Genomic DNA, 16,731 nt, shown 5'->3' on the forward strand with positions numbered 1-16,731 from the left:
CTTCCGCCCTCAGTTTCCTTCCGGTGCGTGTAGTAGCGTTACGTGCCGATGCGACACACACACGGCAGTTGTCACCGCAGTGTCCGTTTCGCTCTCGCAAGCAAAAAGCAACGTGAGCAGTGACATGATCAAAAACCGCCTTCAAGCGGCTGGTCGAGCCTCACACCGTACCCACTAAGGGGTGGCAGCGTGTATCCATTCTTTCACCATTGTTGTGGTGGCTCCCGTGCAAGCGCGCTCTACTCTTCATCTTACTGTCTCAACCTCACCCTTTCCGCGTGACCGAGACTTGCACGGGAGGGAGAAACAGCAAGGCAAAGACCCAGAGAGCGGGACAGAGAAGCCTTTTGTCTGTAGCGATCGCACTCATCTTGCGTCCGGGCGTGATCTACTCGGAGGGGTAGGAGTGAGTATATAAACTACCCGTCAACCCTGACGTTGGGTTCATTCGCTGAACTTAGCTTTTCCTCTCCTAACGTTTGCATGGTAGTGTCTTCGGTTCTTTTTGTTAGCTAAAATTTAAAAGTGTTTACATGCTGGCACGATTTGTCAGTTTGCTTTGTTTCGAATGTTTTAGTTTTTTTGTTGTTTTTTGTTGATTGCTGAATTTCTAGAGACCCGAACAGTTTAGCAGCAAAACGCAACGCCTCCACCGAAACACCCCGCTCGCGTCAGCATCCCGCACAGTGCCTGTTTGAATTTTGTGGGGTTTTGGAAACGGGCCGAATCGGGACGGTTCGTTGGCACGGCGGTGATCGGTGATCAAACGTGTAGGGGTGTTGGTCGGTTAGGTGGTTTGGTAGGAGTTGGCCCTATCTTTCACTATCCAATTTCGTCGGCAGCATTAGCCGGCAGTCCATGGCCTATATAGGATCAATCCGAGAGCAGCCAGTTTTTCGGCAATCGAAATTCACAATTGCGTAACGTCCATAGCTAACGATCGCAACCGGTCGCGTGTTAGAGCATGGTGGAAGTTTGCCTACCGCTTGCGTGTTAGTGTGTGTGTTTGTGTGCCTTGGTGAGAGGATTCAAACTATACGATTTTCAATCCTTTTGCAGACGCCTGTCAGCGGTCAGTGAGTGTGGAGCACGGGCTGTTGCAGCAGGTGCCTAGTGATATTGTGGAAAACGGCCCGACCAGGGTGGAAAGGAACCGTAACTAACCTATGGGAAGTTTTCTGTGGTGCTAACCGTTGTACGAAAATCAGCGAAGAATAACAAACAAAAAATGAAAACATTCCACATATGTGATCACAGTGAACGAAAGTGATTAAAAATCATCGACTTTCGACGTTGTTCGAAGTAAAAAAAAGAAAGAGCGACGAGGAGCAACAGCCAAGTGTGTAACGAGGCACAAAACTCGATCAGAATAGAAAAGTGAGGGTGATAGCAACACTACTTCTCTCCAAAGCCAAAGTGAGATCGTTTGCTGCGTGAAGTGATATTCCATCTTTATTAACAGGTGAGTTAGTCGGATTTTCGGAACTTATTATTTTTAAAACAAAGACACATTTCGACCCATTTTGACTCCTTGAGGTCGGCAGTTAAGATGCACCATGCGCTATTGCGCTATCGGATAGTGACTCGTTCACTCGCGGTGATTTACTCGGCACCTTTGCCGTGCATAATAGAATGTGCTGTAAATATGTATATCTACAGCTAATCGTGTAATTACCGTATTCAACCTGTCGGCCACACCGTTGGCCCTGAAGCGCACCGCCATTCTACGCCTGCCCGTCTCTTCGCTTCGCGTTCTCCACGTAGTCTATAATTTATCCACATTTTTCTTGGGACGCACCGTAATCCATACTGGGCCAATGCCTTGGTCAACACACCGTTTGACTTTGAGCCCGACCATGCTTCGGATACTCTCGAGCAGGATGTACGATTGGGTAGGTGAAATGTCAAACCAGTTTGCTTTCCCGATGCAGCCAGTAGCAGCATCCACACCTGCCCTGGGCGTGAATTATTACCCACCGTTCCGAGCGAGAGCCGTTTGTCTAGCTGCGAATGGTTCCTGCTTGACGACACCTATTGTTCGGCGCCACGTGACGGTGGAGGCGGAAATCATGGAGAATCCTTTGATTGATTCCCCCAAAACCGTGACAAAATTACCAGCTATCACTCAGCAGCCCATTTGAGGGTCACAAACCTTACGGCCAGGTGTACCAGCGGTTTGCGGCTGTGTGCCATTAGCCCTGACGGCTTCAAAGTGGACATAAATCATGAAACCACTCCTGTCACACCAAAACCACAGTGCAACCCGCTCTCCCCGTTCTCGGGATTGCTTGAATGAGCAAATTTGCCTTTTGCGTCTCCTCTCACCCCCATTACCAATCGGCGAATGTGTGTGTACACTTGTGGGCCATTATTATTTCACCGTCATCTTTTCTTCGCACAAAAGAATGTGCGAACCGGTACGGCACTTCGACACACTTGTGTGTGCAGTTTCAATGATGAACTATCTGCATCGATCTTTCGATGGGGGAAATGGTGACACGAGGGAATCATAAAAGACGCCATCCAGTTGGTGGCGACAAAACGGCGCACAGACGATCGCACATTTACACGCCCCGTCAAGGGCTTAAGGGCATTGGAGCTCAAGGCAAGATGGCTGTGCGGTGGGCAAGTGTGCCATTGCGCAAGACCGCAGGGGGGCTCGGAGGTTGGAAATCTTTGCGCATCGAAAGCCACTCATTCATTGGGCTTGTGCTGGCAAATCGGTACATTTCGCGCCATTATTGCATTACAGCCCCATCATCGTAAACACGCGGCTCGATGCACATGCAAAATCAATGGACGTCATGTCATGTGCGGATCATGCACGGTTAGAATTAGCAATCAATTGTCACATCATGAGTCGCACTGCAGCTAAAAATTAAACGCGAGTTAAATGCTAGTAAAGCGATGCACGAAATATATCGTTTATCTGTAACCATAAACTAATTAAGTTAAAAATTAATATATTTTTAAATTGCATTTGATCTACAGCCTTACAATGGGAGCCGACTCGCAGACGAAAACGATTTTGTGCGCAAAAACGCCCGAACTGATCGAGACGGCAATCGCCGACCGAAAGCCAGAACAATCACAGACTGATCCGCACAATCGTGCACCGACGGCCGAAAGCCTTGCCGCGGAGCTGTCCCAATCAGACTCGACCCTTTCCGGGGTCCAGTTTGAGAAGGCGCTGCAAACCTGCAGCAACGTGGTGCACGAAGCCGAGGTAGACCGGAAGCTGAAGGAGATAGGAGCCGCCACGCCCATCCTGCCGTCGGAGATCGGGACGGATTTTAACTTCAAGCGGGAAATCGTTTGGAAAAATGTGGTCGGCTTTCTGCTGCTTCACATCTGCGGCTGGGTTGGATTACATCTGGCTTTCTGGCGATACTGTGATTACCGTACGACGCTATACAGTACGTACCCGGCGAGACTATTGTGGGTGTATATTTCGGTGCGCATTAATATCACAACAACTGCTTCTTGCGTTTTACTCCACCTACAGCACTTTGGCTGATGTACGCCTCTGGACAGGGTGTCACGATGGGTGCACATCGACTCTGGTCTCACCGGGCGTTCAAGGCGAAGCTCTGGCTGAGGATCATCCTGCTGTGGATGCATACACTGGCCGGACAGAACTGCCTGTACGTGTGGGTTCGTGACCACCGACAGCACCACAAGTTCTCGGACACGGACGCCGATCCGCACAACGCAAACCGTGGATTCTTTTTCTCGCACATTGGATGGCTTCTCTCTAAGAAACACCCGAAGGTAAGCTATGCGTAAAACAGTGCTGAGAGGAGGCGGAGATCGAGATTGTTGAAAAGCTCCATGGAAGCTGCTGGTTGGACGTATGTGGATTTTAACTAATCAGAACAAACATCATTTCTAATACTTGCCACAGGTGATTGAGTATGGCAAGAAGATTGACATGTCCGATTTAGAAGCCGATCCGCTGATCATGTTCCAAAAGGAGTAAGTAACCGCTTGTATCCTCTCGTAGTTCCAAAGTACTACATATTTACAGGTCCCCAGCACATGACAGCGCTCGCCAGCGTTCACGGTCATCGCTCATAATGAGATGCACCTAACCTTCACACAGGTGTCCATCGATCAATTACTGTTGTGAGGCTGGAGTGCCCGCCTCTCTAATGAAGTTTCGGTGCGCAATTGAAGCCATCATCGTAACGAAAGTGCCGGCCAGCATCAATATCGTGGTGAAAGAGCCGACCTCCAGTGCGGGCGCTCAGTGCGCCGTGCGTGTGCCACCGCCTTGAGCGACTGACATGGCTGGCTATTTCATTATTCGACGGCCGTTGTTAATGACCGTGTCCAGCGTGCAGCCATTTTCGGCACCGGTTGTCCAAGCCCCGGTGAGATCGTTGACATTTGCGCAGCGATGGAGATGTGTTCCACCACCCTCTTTGAATTCTGCTGGCGACCTTGCTGTCTTGTTTTTTTTTTCTACTCCAGTAACCGAAATGTGTGCTTTCAAACACTTTATCTCACAGTTGCCAGCCTGAAGTGCATTTTGCCATGACGCTTTGCTAGTATTGGGGGTAGCAGTTGATGAACAACTCACCCGAGTATAATCGATAGCGGTCGCCGATAGCTCCGTATCATCCACGCATGCGGGCTAGTCAAATGTTGCACCATATTTATTGCAAAGCTTTCTTCTTCCCTTGCCAGAGAGCTTGCTTAATATTGCTTTCATTAATGTTTTTGGGGGCCCAAATCTTACGAGACAACGAACCGTTACGAACGCACCCGTCAACACAGCCAGCGCTCGTAGTCGGAGTTCGTCGATTGCCTAATCTTTGCGTCGGTCGATGCCGGACCCTTACTAAAGTTATGCAGCGACCGCCATCCGCTCTATCGCCGCATGACGCTCGCAAGCTCGAAGAGAAATAACAGCAAAACTCACCGAAAAAGCGAATAAAAACCGTCTAATAGTGAAGAAATGAAAAAAAGCGAGACGATAGGAAAGTAGGATCGAGCCGTGCAACATAAAATCTGCAGCTCGTTTGAATTTGCCAACGATTTTTGGCTATCGGTTACAAGGCTTCGGAAAGACATAAGCCATAGGATGTCGTTCGTCGTTCGGGCGGGCTTACAGCATCTAACGCGCTTGTGCAATAACATCGGACTTATAAAAAAAGGCTAGCGAACAGGAGCTTACCTTGGAAAATATTTAAATTGTTTTGTTGAAAAATGTACAACGCATTTTTTAAACCACGTCACACCCGATGAGTCAAGATGGGACAGTGTTAGTTTCAGGTTTGGGATAGTCTTTGCGCCATATGATCATTCGTATAAATCCACTTTGCACAACATTTCTAGCCAACATTTTAGCATACCCGTTGGACATCGATCGGTTGGTCATTGGTTCGATTTGATACAACGCGATTGCACCATCCGGCAGTTTGAATGTAGACTACACTCACAAAGGTTTTGTGATCATGTCTATTGTCTCGTGTTTGGAGAGGATGGAAAAATGGTCAAATTTTGTGGCAAGAGAAAGACACACACAAACAAAGATTTGACCTTGCGACATTTAGCGCGTGCTGTCGTCCAGGGTTGAATATATGAATTCGTGAAGTAGAATAAATTTGAACGTTAGCTTGTTTTTGGCAGACCGTTAGTCGGTTGGTTGATTCGTGCAATTCATGATAAATCCTTCGCCCGTCATTCGCTTCATTGTGCAACGCATTGTTTCAGATGATGCACGGAAAACACGGAACAACTACATCCGCCACAAGCACGTTGCGATATAGTGGAGAAGGTATAGAGTGAGTTGCAGAATTAGTGGGGGGGTTGAGGGGATGAAGGATTTCTTGATTTCCTGTTTTCATTCGAAAACAAGACACAAAAGTTGCGATTAATATAACTAATTTAGATCGACGCGATTACCCGATGCCGTCGGTTCTGACGTCGATGGTTTGTGGTGGAAAATCCTATCTCATTCTTAAATCTGGTGCGCTATGCCACGAAATGAAGTGTAGTGTAGAAAAAGGTTTGATGAAGCGTAACCATTGCGCGCCGATCATTTCCAGCATTCGGACAAACGCTTGATTTTCAACAATCTTTAGCTGCTGTTCAACCAGGTTGAGCTGCTGTTGCGTTGTACGCATTGACGTACTGTGGCGAAAGGTGATTCTTTTCGGAAACGGCAACCAAAGTCAACCACCTGCAACACGTGTTTAAGCTGCGAGAAGGTTACCGCCCAAAAGCGAACAACATCGCTGGTGTGCCTTCGAGCCAGACAGCTGTAAGTAGTAATGATATCAAGCGTGTTAGCATGTCATCTTGATTGATGATCGATTGGTTGGTGTATAAACATTTTCAATTTTAAAACACCATTACTGATCTTCTTCTTTCTGGCACAAGACACCCAAGATCACCAGCTAAATGATTTTTTTTCCAATTCAGCTTCTGTTCGATCGTTCGAGCGATTGTTTTCCGCGTCTAGACTGGAAAAAGGAGTTTCCGTATGTCTTTGTATGTCCGTAGGCGAGATTAATGTGATCTCTTGGCTTTGGCTCTAAATGTAGATCTCAACCGAAATCCTGCGATCGTTGTAAGTGACCTTTGGATTTGATATTGATTTATTTATAAGAGGCGTCCCCGAGGTCAACCTTGTTGGCAACGGTGATTGGCATCAACTGGTCGTTTGGAGTTCTTGTAGTGGATTTTTGAGCTTCGGAGCTATAGCTTAAAAGAGCGCCCTTCTGTAGTTGCCTCACAATGTATGCTGCAGTACATGCTTTAGACGCTCCTCACAAATGAGCGACAGGATCGACCGAGCAACGAAATATTTGCATGAAGAACCTTGGGCGACTTTTCGTCTATTGTAACATAGATTGACTCCCGTTCGGTGTCTTGCCAGGTGGAAACAAGGCCATGGCATGATTGATGGCGGTTTAATATCGATTTTGCGATGCCGGACCCTTACTAAAGTTATGCAGCGACCGCCAAAGTCAATTTTAAAACACCATTACTGATCTTCTTCTTTCTGGCACAAGACACCCAAGATCACCAGCTAAATGATTTTTTTTCCAATTCAGCTTCTGTTCGATCGTTCGAGCGATTGTTTTCCGCGTCTAGACTGGAAAAAGGAGTTTCCGTATGTCTTTGTATGTCCGTAGGCGAGATTAATGTGATCTCTTGGCTTTGGCTCTAAATGTAGATCTCAACCGAAATCCTGCGATCGTTGTAAGTGACCTTTGGATTTGATATTGATTTATTTATAAGAGGCGTCCCCGAGGTCAACCTTGTTGGCAACGGTGATTGGCATCAACTGGTCGTTTGGAGTTCTTGTAGTGGATTTTTGAGCTTCGGAGCTATAGCTTAAAAGAGCGCCCTTCTGTAGTTGCCTCACAATGTATGCTGCAGTACATGCTTTAGACGCTCCTCACAAATGAGCGACAGGATCGACCGAGCAACGAAATATTTGTATGAAGAACCTTGGGCGACTTTTCGTCTATTGTAACATAGATTGACTCCCGTTCGGTGTCTTGCCAGGTGGAAACAAGGCCATGGCATGATTGATGGCGGTTTAATATCGATTTTGCGATCGTGTTTTTTTTACTGTGTCACGCAGGTCGGTCTGATCGTTTTCCGGAGATTGTAGTGTATCCGCAGATACGCACGCATGCCATGTGCATTATATTTCAGCTAGATCGATTCACAATTCAAGCATTTTTGTGTATGGTAAATTGATAATAGGACATAGAGCCTCCAAATACTGCGCTCTCTCTCTCTATCTCTCTGTTTCTCTTGCTTTTATCACGTGTGACTCGGTCCTTGACGCAAAAGGTTTATTTTTCTGAATGCATGAATGAAAAAATATGTGTCGGGCGCAGTGGGAGGGACACACCACGTTACGCAATCGCGTATTGGGGTGTTCAAGTGGACCTGGGGCAACACTACACATGCACACAACAGATCTCACTTTTGTTCGGCTTGCATAAATTATTCCGGTTGTGAGATGAATAAGGCCGTTAGAGACGGCTTGGTTGAGGATTGAGGGTGTTGATTTAAATTCATCCATTTGGGTTTTGTTTTAGTGTGCGTCCGGTTTAGAATTTTTGGCTGATGTTTAGACTCAGCTGATGATCAGCCGGTTTTTGTTATCAACAGGACAGAAAAATAATCAAGCGATGCTTATACTCTATTGTATGTGGGTCAAGGATAGTAGAGTTTGGATCTAACTTAACACAAATATTTTTGATCATGCAAAACCGGATCATGCAAATATTTGTTTAAACGAAAACCGGATAGATCGAAGTTCTTTGTGTGACACCCAGTGAAACAAAAGACACTTCTGTACTAGACGCACACCATAGTGATGTTGAATGTTTAATGAATTGAATGTTTTATTTTGATGTTTTTTTATAAGCACGTAACAGTTGTCAGTACAAACTTTTGGTTACGTCTGACATCAAGACACGACTGTGTTGCCAAAAAAACGTGAAGGAAACGATCGTATATTACTCAGCGATCAGTAAATTACCAAACCTTTCTAATCGATGACAAAGACAGATCGTTTTGTGGATCAGTTAAAAACGGTTAGGAGCTTAATTTGGGAACGTGTGCAAAAAAACGAATAAAAAAAAACAATATTCCAAATCCACAAAAACCAAACCTTCAAAAACTCTATGCCAGCCATTGCGATAGTTTGCAGTTCTTCAACGTTGAAAGGCGACGGAGCCAATTATGGGTAACCGTGGCGCACCCCAGCGCAATTTTCTGTTGCCGATCTTCTAATGTACGGTCAACCGATCAAAGAAAAGCGCACTTGCATCCGATCCTTGGCGATCGCTGAAGGCTACAAACAACACTCAATACAGAAGGTCAAATCTTTCATGCATAGTTACAACTCTTCTCGTTGGCCCACTGCTACACGGTCGAAGATGAAGTGATCGTTCCCCGCGCACCAAGAGTGGGTATTACCGTCCGCACGACCCATTTGGTGCCCCCGGGGCAGTGCGCGTAATTGAACTTCAATTCATGGTCAACGCCGTCGATACGTGTGCATTCGTACTCAGATCAATACGCATCAGCATGTTGTATAGCGGCTCATCATTGTGAGTATTTGCTTTGTGCCTCTGGCTTCCAAGCTTAATTGTGGCGTGTGAGGATGAGTTTGTGAGGCGGCTAGTAAGAAGCAGCGGAGCACACAAAGTGCCTACTCAATCGTAAGAGTTTTCTTTCATCTTGCAACTATCCACGTTATCCTTGACTGATCAAATCAATTTGACAGGGGAAGGATCCGAACAGAATCCAATATGCGTATAGTATGTATGCTTCATAGATATTGCGCAATGGAACGGTCGGTAGCTAAACGCGACACGTGTTTCAGTGCGTGAAGCGTGTGCGTGAGCACACCATCGGCAACGTGTTCATGATGGATCTCCCGTGTCCTGTTCCACTGACCTGTCCGCAAACCACGTGTGAAGAAACGTTAAATGAATCGGTTAGCGGATTGTCATTAGTGTACAACCAATAATGCAGCGGTCAGCGCCCAGCGAGCTAGTTCTCGTTGGCAACTTTCTTATTGTAGTCAAGCTACGGACCACATCAGTCCGTTGGCAATAATTATATCCACCGGTAAACCACGCTCCAGGGAGGAAGTCATCGATTCAAGGCCGCGAAACAATCGTTCTACGAACTGGTGGCACGACACATACAGGGCATGCATTAGGCGCGATAGGACTGGTTTACCTGGTTCCGTGGCCTCCGTGGGGAGCTAACAAGAAATGGTCCTAGATTAGTCGGAGGCAGTAATCATAGCTTTGAAGCGCCCCTTTTTTCCTGGTGCGGCATTGCAATGATGCTGTACAGATTGATCGACACGATTAGACATCGGTAAAAAACGATGTATTGCTTTACTCTTGATACGCAACAGCAGCAGATTAGTGAAGATATAAAAAACATCTCTAACGTTTTAGTTCCATGTACATCGGACAACTTCTTTAGATAAGCTCATTTTTTATGTTATTTAAGTAATAAACAATCCTTAGTAATGTTGTTTGTGTGCATTGTGGGAGTACGGTAACAGGAAGGCAAGCTTTGTATACGACGAAACACTATCACTAACTAACTTATTTTATTTTCTACTTGCAGCCATTACAAACTTCTGTACACAATTTTTGCACTCTTCGGCCCCACGGCCATTCCGGTTTACTTCTGGGGAGAAAACCCGTGGTACGCACTATTCGTGGCGTTCTTCTTCCGCACTGTACTTAGCCTAAACGCGACATGGTCCGTGAACAGTGCAGCACACATGTTTGGAACTCGTCCTTACGACAAGTGAGTACTTTCAACGAGTCCGGTTCGGGTCTGGTTGTTTCTATGGCTGACTGATTTTGTTATTCTTGCTATTGCCCACGTGCAGGACCATGTGGCCGGTGGAGAACATGTTTGTATCATTCGTCGCTGTTGGTGAGGGCTGGCACAACTACCACCATGCCTTCCCGTGGGATTATCGTGCATCAGAGTACGGAACGCCGCTCAATCTTACCGGTACGCTTATTGATCTGTTGGCAAAGTTTGGCGCAGTGTACGATCGTAAAACGGCTACACCGAACATGGTGAGTAACAATGGGTGGTGCAAACATAACAGAGTTGTGTATAACTTATATATAACGGAATTTCAGGTTAAAAACCGTGTGATGCGTACTGGAGACAAGTCCCACCATACCTACGGTACCGATGAAGGCCGTAGTGCGTTTACGACGCTGTGGAACATCTGGAAGCATCCGTCCAATCCGACCTACAACTCGATCTACACGCCCAAACCGAAGATACTGCAATCGGATGGATACGCGCTCATTCCGGACGAACTGAAGCAGTCCGAACGGGACGAGGATATATTGTCGAAGGAGAACGAGGAACTGATGCGGCGCCAGAAAGAGGAAGAAAACCGCACCACGGAAGCTAACCAAATTTACAACAAGCTGTCAAAATACATCAAGGAGCAACAGCAATCGGTTCCGGAATCGGTCGATGAGCTATTACTACAGCAGTCGAACAACAATGTCGATAAAACGGGGCACCCAATGCAGGGCAAAGCGGCACTCAACGTGGTCGACTGTAATGACAATGCGCTCGTGAAGCGGAAAGTGACCGTTGATGCTGCATCGTCCACTACAAGCCACTAGCAGAAAACGACAACCGGAGGACAATTACCGTTAGTCATGATTTCGTTCGCTTTAGTCGCCCAAAACCAGCATGCATCGGTTCGATCTCTACACGCATTGAAGCACCCGCCACCCATTGCTGATCGTGCCCGGGGAGCCGATGCTGCTCGTTCGGCAACAAATATTTTTAAACACCACAAACGCACACGTGGAGTCTGTAAGGCAGGCAATTCTTTAAGAGATGCTCAATGGATACCAAATGTACAGTGGACGCTCTCGGACCATTGCTACCTTTGCCTACCTCAATGTCAAAGGGCAACCAATTGCCGATACTTGTACTGGCTCTGCTATTTACATATATACACAGGAAACAAAAAAAGAAATGTGAAGTTTTGTACTGGCTCATCAAACATTGAAATCGTACGCGATAGTTATCGATAGCAATCACCATACTTTATCCTGAAAGCGTTTATGTTTTAGTATGAAGAGTTTTAGTCTCCCTCACGAATCATAGCCGTAGCCGTATCATAGGGAAGCCGATATCAACGCTGTGCATCCCTTTCTAAGATACCTTACAATGATAACGTTGTTTTATGATATTGCGTTTCACTATCTTTACCGTAAGCTAAGTAACACAGACTAAGAGAAGAACATATGTGCGGAATTTAAGTCGCAAAGTTCTTAACCTGTACAGGGAGACATCTCTTGTACAGATGTTTGAGGGGATTCTACTCTTTCTTTTTGGGGTGGGGTATACAAAGAAACTGAAAATAAAAAATAAATATAAAAAAACTAAGACATGTTTTTTAACTGCTTACATCTCCGTACTTACAAGAGCCCCACTCAAAAAACTAGGAACTAGTGGCGTCTCAACGCCACAAATCCACTAAACGATCCCTCAACGGGGTTTGAACGACTCAAGTTCTCGGCTTCAAGGCTTAAAGGATTCACTTAAAGTTCTAAAAGACTTAGCAGACGATAAACGACTGGCGCATTTTAAAAATAGCAAACAATCTGATGGCACTGTCTGGTGATAGGTGGGATAACCAGCCGATGCAGATTTCCACGCTTTGATAGTTTTTCACATTACTGTTGTATGTGGTTTCATGTCAAAGGAACGATCAGGCGGCAAACTGATGGTGGCAACATCAGCAACTCTACTAGTTCGGGTTGGGTCGTCCGTTTCTATGCGTACAACATGGGCAACTCATCGGAGCCTGGCGAGCTTGATACGCTGCACGACCGTAAGGTCACCATATATCTCATATAGCCCATCATTATAGCGGCTCCTCCATTTTCCTTTCACACATACGGGGCCAAGAACCCTTCTGAGCATCTTCCTCTCGATTCCAAGCCCATAATATGCACGATACACAACGTACAATGCGTCTCCGAATATCGCTGCTGATGTCGTTGCCGAAAGCAACGACCGTACCAACATTGCAGAATTAGTTAATTGTCTCGATATTGTCGCCGTTAACTAATACACTATTTTCCAGTTGGTTTGAGTCTTAGACAAAGAGGTACTTCGTTTTCGTTGCATTGAATCTCAATCCAATTCTTGCTGTATCGCGTTTGAGTCAGGTGTCCGATGATGTCCATGTCATCCGCGAAACCAAGAAATTGGAGAGAGTGGTAGGGGATCGTGTCACGGATGTCATTGTCTAACCCCTGATTTCCCCACATTATTTCAATGCGTTTTACAGACTAAACAGCTGGGGAATTGAATATCCTTCCTTTTGGTGTACGATAAGCCATAAAGATCTAAGCGACGATGTAATTTTGAAGAGAAGATAGGAGAACCCGTCACCTTGCCTCAGACCCCTGTTCGATACTCTCACCTCGGACTGCACCCCGTTCGTGGTGGCCTCTAACAGCCGGATCAACTTCACAGGGAAGTGGTAACGCTGCATGATGCTCCATAGCTCCTTCCGGTCTATGGTGTCGTTGGCCGCCTTTAAGTCGATGAACAGGTGATGCCTAAGGATCTGGCGCTCTCGGCACTTCTGGAGGATCTGCCGTAGTATGAAATTTTAGATGATGGTGGATTTGCCTCCAACAAACCTAGCTTGGTAGCTGCGCTAGGATCTGGGACAGGATCTTGTAGGCGGCATTGAGGACTGTAATGGCACGAAAATTCGAGCATTTCAGCCTCTCGCCCTTTTTGTACTGGGTTGAATGACACCCAGCTTCCACTCCTCCAGTATTTCTTCTTGCTTCCAGATTTTCACGATGATCATTTTTGAGCAGCGGTCGTACTCCCGCTCCTTTTCGTTGCAAGCGGGTTTTTACGAAGGATGCTTGCAAGGCCGTTCTCCTAACCTCCAGTCTCGTCGTAAAGCTTACGCTCGTTGGCTTTTTAGAGTCCTGCAGCGATCCAAGACGGAAGAAGCCAGCGCAGCCCTTCGGGAAGACATACGCTGGGGGAAAGCCGCTCCTGACATGAAGAACAGACGCTCCCAGGTAGAGCCATGAAGATCAATCATTTACCACCCTCTCAATTTAGCCATGCAACCCACCCGCCCAAGGGGTTGGGTATCCCCGTATACCCAAGCTTGGATAATTGAGAGACATGTTACCGTTCTGTACGACAGGGACGTATTGAGTAGGAGTAGGAGGTGGAGAGCCTATGTCAACCTTCTGAGGCTTCGGATCCACCCTAATATCAGCGAGGTATTGCTACAACACTGCCAACAGAACAGAACCTATCTAAATATGTATTTTTATCCACCCGTCAAATTTGCGGGTGTCCGTAGAGATAGGTATATAAGAGACGCCCGTAAACCTAGTGCTAAGAACTGAATAATGCATACATAATCCATGCGCTACAGATTAAGCTTAAACGAATGGAAAATCAAATACCCATAGAGAAAAAAACGAAAGCTCCATAGCTTTATTGGTTTGCTCAATAGATGGCGTATTACAACTCATCATTATATTGCTGTCCTTTTCTTGCAATGTGTTTTGACAAGTTTCATCTAATCAAGACCTATATAGCCTTCTAAGGTCGAAAATACACGGACCGGAATTTCGAGGCCACAGAATTCCGCTTGTTGAAAAATGTATGGATATGACCAGTTCGGGAAAGTAGCCGTTGACACTTTGTATATGGGTTTGACAGCATGCGAAAATCCGCGGCCGCGAAATTCCGGTCCGTGTATTTTCGGCCTAAAAGATCCATCCTCATGGAGATTCCTGGACTGATTTCGCTTCTAAAACTGTTTTTTTTTTCAATTCAAGAACTAATTCACATCCCGGGGCATATTCTAATTCTCCAGTCAACTATGATTCCATTATGGGGGTAAATTGCGATTCCCAGGTCAATTCCGATTCCGCATCCGATTCTGATCGCGGAATCGATTCCGGAGCCGTCTCGGGAACTCTAAAGTTGGCTCCGGAGTCAACTCAGGAATCGAATCTGGAATCGGCTCCGGAATTGATTCCGAATACGGAATCGGAATCGGGTAGGTCAGATTCCGAGCTCCCACCACTAATACAGACATGATGCCGCGATACCAACCCTGCTTTTTTACGTAGTGTAACTACGGGCTATGCAACGTAAACAAACAGAAACGCGAAGCTGTCATCTGTTCGCTTGACATTTGCTGTCAAAATTTCCATGTCGGGTTGCTCGAACTTTTTTTTACATCAAAGAAAAACATAAAAGCTCCGGTTTGTTAGTCTGTTGTTAAGCCTTCGCAAAAGCAATAGGAACTAATACACGACCGCAAATGAGTGTGCATCCCATCATCAAGTGCTAGCTAACACTAGCGACCGACGAAGTCAAGTGTGTAGGATCAATAATCTCCGTCCATTTCGCTATTATTGTGTCGTGCTCGTTTGTGACGTTCATTCGCTGAACGAAATACATCACCACCACCTCTATTATAAGTGTTTAAATCCTACAAAATGCCAACCGAAGCAATATTACTAGCCCTAGTCGGGTTAATATCAATCGTTGGAACGTCGCCACTGGTTGGAAACCCAACGATAAGGGCAGCAGCACAGACAGCCTATGTTGCAGCGCCGCAAGGAGGTTCATTAAACGTGAGTCAAACCATGGGGCAGGATTCTCTACTTCAACATTTGCAAGCCTACTGCAGCAAATCTATCAACGATGCCGGCTGCTTGGCGTACAAAGACATGATGGGAGTTGCGAACAAGTACAAAGTACCCAACATTGAGCAAAGCATCGCCGAGGAGTTGGCAAGAAAGCTGTCGCCATCTGAAGCGGATGAATTTTGTAGCCAGTTGTCGAAAACGCTCAAAAATTTGCCTCCAAGTCTGTCGACCAAGGCGTTGGAACCATTCGGAAGCATTCCCACCTGTGTAAGGTCTTGCTATACCAAGGACTACGAGCTGGAAGAAGTTTGTCGAGCACTCTTTGTAGGATATAAGTTGATACCGCAATCGATCGGCAAAGAGGAAACCGAACAGCAGCATCATCAGTTAATGCCAATTCCAGATGACAGTAAAGCAGATTCATCAAAACATCACCGCGATTTTGAGAAAATAGTTCCGGCTGTAGCAAAAGTAAACAGTCTACCGGCCGTCGAGGCGAAAGACAAGGCCGCAATCACTCCCGGTACTGACATCGACAAGTCTGCTAGAAAGGATGCTTCCGAGGAGCTCCCCAAATCCGCCGTCATACCAAACCAGCCACCCGCTGACATTACCAAACCAAACAAGCAGGCAGAACAAGGAAAAGACAGCGATATGGCCGATGCTGGTGCTGCATTAAATACGGCGGAAAAAGCACATAAAGAATCAGTGCCGAGCCCAGTGCAGTTGCCCCACCAGAAACCAGTTCTACCGGAGAAGAGCGAAGGCGATCTAGAACAACAGCAAGGTGGATTGGACGGTGCTGTCGCAGGTGATGTGGCTCCATTCGATGACGAACCCAAACAAGCGGCCGAACAGGATGCCAAAGGTGGCACTCCGCCGGTGTATGAAACTTCGGACGAATCTGAGGGCATCGCTTCTGCTGAAGACGTCAACGAAAACGGAGACGACTTGGAGCTTAACGGGTTTCAACCCGTGGGTAAGCCGGATTTGCAAGAGAAAGCAAAACCAGACGAACTGACGGACAGTTCAAAGGCGAGTGACATCGTGCCGGGTGCGGATCCATTTTACGAGCAGAAGGATTCGAACTTTTTCTCCTACTTCCTGTTTGCCATGTTCAGCTGCGCCATGCTCTACGTCGCATATCACAACAAATCGAAGCTGCTGGCCCTGGTCGTCGAAGGACGACGGACGAGTAGCGGGCGGGGTGGGTTCAGCAAGGGACGCAAACATACGGCCGCCTATCGCAAACTGGACTCCAACCTGGAGGAAGCAATTACATCGGGCAACGGTTCTGGTGCACATTCGTCTTCACAGATCATCTACTAAAAGACACTATAGAGCATTGCCTGCGTGTGTATCTAAAGCGCTCATTCGTTCCCTTCGTCCCCCTTCCCAGGTTGAGTGGGATGGGTTCTGTGTAAATATCTTCCATTCATCGTTCCTTACGTTTCATTCAGTAGGCGCCTTACTGAAGCGATCCCCCGAAGCCTTACTAGCCCGCCTACTCTGTCTGCACGCGGTTGCA

The 16,731-nt window shown here is 46.6% G+C and overlaps 2 protein-coding genes across 4 annotated transcripts; both read left to right on the top strand.

Annotated features, from left to right (window-relative positions):
• Positions 1 to 430: 430 nt before the first annotated feature.
• Positions 431 to 11,937, top strand: LOC120895455 (delta(9)-fatty-acid desaturase fat-7-like). 3 transcript variants are annotated; one of them, XM_040298841.1, is made up of 8 exons: positions 431 to 486; positions 1,060 to 1,462; positions 2,992 to 3,416; positions 3,506 to 3,771; positions 3,905 to 3,975; positions 10,126 to 10,311; positions 10,397 to 10,592; positions 10,659 to 11,937. In XM_040298841.1, exons 3-8 carry the CDS (start codon positions 2,999 to 3,001, stop codon positions 11,160 to 11,162), a joined length of 1,641 nt encoding a protein of 546 aa, XP_040154775.1. In that variant the 5' UTR covers positions 431 to 486; positions 1,060 to 1,462; positions 2,992 to 2,998; the 3' UTR covers positions 11,163 to 11,937. The 3 variants fall into 3 exon arrangements, with proteins under 3 accessions (XP_040154775.1, XP_040154776.1, XP_040154777.1); XM_040298842.1 differs by lacking the exon at positions 431 to 486 and adding an exon at positions 493 to 998; XM_040298843.1 differs by lacking the exon at positions 431 to 486 and adding an exon at positions 493 to 992.
• Positions 11,938 to 14,759: 2,822 nt separating this feature from the next.
• Positions 14,760 to 16,656, top strand: LOC120898847 (trans-Golgi network integral membrane protein 2-like). The gene has a single exon (XM_040305255.1). The coding sequence runs from the start codon at positions 15,051 to 15,053 to the stop codon at positions 16,530 to 16,532; it is 1,482 nt and encodes a 493-aa protein (XP_040161189.1). The 5' UTR covers positions 14,760 to 15,050; the 3' UTR covers positions 16,533 to 16,656.
• Positions 16,657 to 16,731: the final 75 nt, after the last annotated feature.

This window comes from Anopheles arabiensis, chromosome 2, assembly GCF_016920715.1.
Source record: "Anopheles arabiensis isolate DONGOLA chromosome 2, AaraD3, whole genome shotgun sequence".
Lineage (NCBI taxonomy): Eukaryota > Metazoa > Arthropoda > Insecta > Diptera > Culicidae > Anopheles > Anopheles arabiensis.

Bases quoted from the DNA above. Each gene is read 5' to 3' on its own strand.
- LOC120898847 (XM_040305255.1), top strand. From the start codon at position 15,051: ATGCCAACCGAAGCAATATTACTAGCCCTAGTCGGGTTAATATCAATC.
- LOC120895455 (XM_040298841.1), top strand. From the start codon at position 2,999: ATGGGAGCCGACTCGCAGACGAAAACGATTTTGTGCGCAAAAACGCCC. The intron at 3,772-3,904 runs GTAAGCTATGCG...TACTTGCCACAG, and splicing joins TCTCTAAGAAACACCCGAAG to GTGATTGAGTATGGCAAGAA. The intron at 10,593-10,658 runs GTGAGTAACAAT...ACGGAATTTCAG, and splicing joins AAACGGCTACACCGAACATG to GTTAAAAACCGTGTGATGCG.